This window comes from Emiliania huxleyi, assembly GCF_000372725.1.
Source record: "Emiliania huxleyi CCMP1516 chromosome Unknown EMIHUscaffold_1308, whole genome shotgun sequence".
NCBI lineage: Eukaryota > Haptophyta > Isochrysidales > Noelaerhabdaceae > Emiliania > Emiliania huxleyi.
The window spans coordinates 1-4,808 of record NW_005201278.1 but is presented as its reverse complement, the minus strand read 5'-3'; the positions used below and the strand labels follow the sequence as shown (position 1 = coordinate 4,808).

Genomic DNA, 4,808 nt, shown 5'->3' with positions numbered 1-4,808 from the left:
GGATGCGGCCGAGGGGTCGAGAGAGACGCCCTCGATGCGTACCATCGATGCGTACCATCGATGCGTACCCCACGGCCCAAAGAGGGGCTTACAGCCGAGGTGTCCCCGATCCGGCGCTCACGTACCGGCTGCAGCTGCAGCCGGCCGGCCACGACCTCGCGCCGCGCCGCGCCAACCTGCCTCCGCTCCGCCTCCCGCACCTGCGGAGCAGGGTAAGCCGAGATTCGCCGAGATTCGCCGAGATTCGCCGGGAGGAGGGGTAGGCCGAGGCCGTCGCTGGCTACTCGCAGGAGCAGCGCGTGCACACAGCGTGACTGCAAGATAGGGGGAGATAGGGGCAGATATAGGGAGAGAAGGAAAGCGTGACTGCAGCCGCGTCCGCGTGAGCTGCGGCAACAGGTGCGGCCAGGAGGTGCGCGGAGAGGGTGGAGGAGCACGTGGGGCCGACGTCTCTCGAGAAGGCGTGTTGGGAGGTGTGCGCACTGTCGCATCTAGCCTCCCCCGCCGGAGATATGGGGAGATATGGGGAGATATGGGTCTGCACTGTCGCATCTAGCCCCCCCCGCCGGAGATATGGGGAGATATGGGGAGATATGGGTCTGCACTGTCGCATCTAGCCTCCCCCGCCGGTGTGAGGAAGCGAGGACGGTTGTCGGCCTACATGGTGGGCACGCCAGCCTCGGGGCGGGAGATATGGGGAGATATGGGGAGATATGGGCAGCCTACATGGTGGGCACGCCAGCCTCGGGGCGGGAGAGCGGTAGTGTGCAGAGTAGGCTAGAGGGCCGCGTGAAGACGAGGGGCTACGAATACAGTGCATGCAGATGAGGCCGACTGCAGCGGAGTCCGTGTCCTCTCGAGCGGCGGCTGGAGGACACGGACACGTCTTCCGCTTCTAGGCGTTCGGTGCGTCGTACTCGTCCGTCTCCACGCCTGTCCCAAACGAGAGGGGGGGAGGCAGAGGCCGCCGGTGAGACCGACCGGGGAAGGAAGGGCCTGGGCGTTCGCGCGCGTGTGGATCTGGCCGAGCAATCACTGCCACCGCTCGGGGCTGCTTGGACGCGGCTCGCGATCGGTGGAGTGTCTGATTGCGTGGGCCGCTTCGCGACGCACACGCGGTGGGGCGGGCGGCAAGACATGTTGCGCATGTCTCCACGACATGTGCATGTGCATGTGCATGTGCATGTGCATGTGCATGTGCATGTGCATGTGCATGTGCATGTGTCGGCACGTCCCATATGCAGAGGCTAGGCAGGAGGGGTCGTCTCTCTCGCCCGCCCCATCGGCCTTCGCCCCGTCCTCCTCCTCGCGCGCCATCTCGGGCCGATCTCGGGCCGATCTCGGGCCGATCTCGGGGCGATCTCGGGGCGATCTCCGCGTGCCGAGCTCGTCCTTCCAACGGCCGGACGCCAAGTCAACCTCTCGCAACCGCGAACGGTCGGGCGGCTGCTGCCCGGTTGCTTCCGCCGCCTCCGATGCCGCCTCTGCCACCGAGCGCGCCGCCCGCCGCGCCGCCGCCTGCCGCGCCGCCTCCGCCTCCGACGCCTCCTCTGGCGCCTTCGCCGCGAGAGCAGCGGCCGGCACCTGTCCGCCCTCGGCTGTGCCGCCACCGCCGCCGCCACCGCCGCCACCGCCGCCGCCGCCCCCGCCTCTCTCGGCTCGCGACGGGGCTGCTGCCGTTGGAGAGGGCTGCGCTGCGGCCTGCGCGGCGGCCTCCCGATCCCCTGGCGGCTCGCTTCCGCCCGCCGGTCCGCCGCCTCGCTTGCCGTCCGCCTAGTCGCGTGAGCCGAGCTCGGGAGAGATTGGCCGGGGCTGGCGGCGGGCTGGCGGCGGGCTGGCGGCGGGCTGGCGCCGGCTGGCCGAGGAGAGTGCCCCCCCCCCCCCCCCCCCGAATCCACCACACCGGGGGATCACATCTCGGGTCGATCTCGGCTCGATCTCCCTCCACCTCGTCCAGGATCCACTGCGGGATGTCGCTCAGCCCGAGCACCTGCGCTCGCAACACCAGCGCCTCATGGCGCAGCAGGGACGGGCAGCCGAAGAAGAGGCCGCCGCACCCTCCCAGCCGGCCCCGCCCGCTCCTCCGCCCCCTCACCCACACCCGCACCCTCACCCGCACCGCCGCCAGCACGGCTGCCAGCGCCTCCGCCGCCAGCGCCTCCGCCGCCCGCGCCGTCGGAAGCCGCGGCGGCCTTTGCAGCGAGCGCGTGCACGGCGTCGAGGCCGCTGCTCATGGCGAGCGCCTGCGCGGGAGGCGTCTTGCGGGTGGTGGCTGGTCTCGCAGCTCCGTCGCAGCTCGCAGCTCTGTCTCGCGCTCCGTCTCTCGCAGCTCCGTCTCTCAGCTCCGTCTCTCAGCTCTGTCTCGCAGCTCTGTCTCGCAGCTCTGTCTCGCAGCTCTGTCTCGTGTGCTGCTAGTGTCTTGCAGTGTGTCTTGCAGTGTGCCCCGCAGCGAGGAGGGCTTCTGTGGGGAGGTGCTATCTCTCGGCCATCTCGCGGCCATCTCTCGGCTGCCTCGCCTTTGTGGCGGGGTGCTATCTCTCGGCTGTCTCTCGGCTGCCGCCTTTGTAGCGAGGTGCCGCTCTTCCTCGGGGAGGCCTTCGAGCGCGGCGTAGGCCACCGCGTCCGCCGTCCGTGCCTCGAGCGTGTCCTCGCCGGCGAGCACCCCGGTCCACCACTCCGCCTCGGCGCCGAGCCGGCCGTCCTTGGCGAGGGCAATGATCAGCGACCCGTCCTCCACGCTCCACTCACACTCGTCCGTCAGCACGGGTCGCTGCAGCTCGCCGCGCAGGAGGTGCTGCCACTGGGGAGGCGGTGGGAGAGGCGGTCGGAGGGTGGCCTGTGAGCCGCAGGGACTGCGGCGTCTGCGGCCACCTCGTCGCCGCAGCTCCTGGCCGCCACGCTCACGCGGCTCCGATTGATCTCGACACGAAAGTCTCGGCCGCGACGAGAGCCGGCGTTGATGGCGATCGTCACTTCGCGGGCGGATTGACCCCACCTGTAGTGAGCGCCACTGCCGCCATTCTTGAGGGAGGGACCGGCCATCAGGGATTTCGGTCCATACTGAATTCGGTCCATACTCACCGGTACGAGTTGTTCTTCCCCTAAAGAAAGAAAAAAACAAAACGGAGACGGCAAGGGAGGGATGGGAGGACGGCACGCCGCCACCACACAGGGATTTTAAGGAGAGGTGTGTGGTGCTGAGCTCTCCTCGCTGCTCCTCGCGCAATTTTTCAACACAGCCGGGCGCAGCCGGGCGCAAGCAAGCCGACTCAGCGATGCTGCTCGTCTCCGCCGCCGCCTCGCTTTCCTTCAGCTTAATCGCCGGTCCGTCCGGCACGTGCCTCTGGGGGCCGGATGAGCACAGTGCTCAATGCCCTCTACGACCGTCGCGGATGCGACAGTTTCTGCTTCCCTGCGCTGTGCCCTGCGGCCTTCGGTGGGTTCACCTATGTCCGGCCGCTTTCACTTGGGGTGTCAAGCCGCAGTTTGGGGTTGCGTCGTGTGCCAAGCATGGCCATCACAGTCAGGCATGCTGATACTCTCGCAGTCTGCCCGTGTGTGTGCTTAGCCCCGCTCAGGCTTCTAACATGCTTGGTTGTCCCAACTTTGTTGCCACATCCCGCAGTTACTGCAGCTTGACACCCAAGTGTTGAGCACCGGTGACTGTGGGAATGGGGAAGCAGAGTTCAGATCAGTCGAGGGAGTGTGATCTCCCTCATCCTCAACGGGCGTCCAATCGCAATCGGATTTACTACGGCGGTGGTCCAATGGTAATCCGCATATTGGACGTCCCCGTCCATTGTTCTCGCCGTTCTTCGGCGGGGCCGCGTCAGGGCGGGGGCGCAGGCGCGCGCCCCGCCCGGCGCGCAGGCGCCAGTGCGGCGCGGAGGTTCTCCCACCCTCCATCCCCATCGCGCTCTATAAACTCTCACAAGCCTGTCTAGAGGTAGTGGGGGTTGCGTCGTGTGCCAAGCATGGCCATCACAGTCAGGCATGCTGATACTCTCGCAGTCTGCCCGTGTGTGTGCTTAGCCCCGCTCAGGCTTCTAACATGCTTGGTTGTCCCAACTTTGTTGCCACATCCCGCAGTTACTACTGAATTCGGTCCATACTCACCGGTACGAGTTGTTCTTCCCCTAAAGAAAGAAAAAAACAAAACGGAGACGGCAAGGGAGGGATGGGAGGACGGCACGCCGCCACCACACAGGGATTTTAAGGAGAGGTGTGTGGTGCTGAGCTCTCCTCGCTGCTCCTCGCGCAATTTTTCAACACAGCCGGGCGCAGCCGGGCGCAAGCAAGCCGACTCAGCGATGCTGCTCGTCTCCGCCGCCGCCTCGCTTTCCTTCAGCTTAATCGCCGGTCCGTCCGTCCACACGCCTCTTGCAGCCACCAGCTGCCGGAGCGCTGCGGCACTGGCCACTGCGGACCCGCTCGCCGCCGCCAGACTCTCCACAGGCACCGACGGGAAGTTCCCTCCATGGCCCGAGTGGGAGCGTCCTCCGGCCGAGTACGAGGAGCTGGTTGCGACGTTTGTCGAAGGGGCGACGACGGTGCCGCTCGGCGCGTCGGCCGGCCAAGGCGTCGGGTGGGAAGAGTGGGCGGACGGCGGCTTCAGCGTGCACTTGCTCTTGACTCGCCGCCTGAGCCGGCAGACGTACATCGCGGCGCTGGACGGGCTTCTCGGCCTGGTGGTGCGCTGCCAGCAGACCTACCCGGACCTATACGCCGTGCTCAAGTTCGTGCCCAAGAAGAATGGCCTCAACCCGCTCCTCGCGCGGCGCGCCTCTGGGACCCTTCCGAGACCCTTC

The 4,808-nt window shown here is 67.2% G+C and overlaps 1 protein-coding gene across 1 annotated transcript in view; it reads right to left on the bottom strand.

The window, feature by feature from the left end:
* Window positions 1–3,075, bottom strand: part of EMIHUDRAFT_252331 (hypothetical protein) — a gene marked incomplete at both ends in the record, with an annotated part of 3,804 nt that extends 729 nt beyond the window's left edge. The window contains 3 exons of the mRNA XM_005788936.1: window positions 122–200; window positions 2,618–2,800; window positions 2,872–3,075. Of these exons, the coding sequence (XP_005788993.1) occupies window positions 122–200; window positions 2,618–2,800; window positions 2,872–3,075 (466 nt within the window). The remainder of the gene's footprint in view (window positions 1–121; window positions 201–2,617; window positions 2,801–2,871) is intronic.
* Between the last annotated feature and the right edge of the window lie 1,733 nt (window positions 3,076–4,808).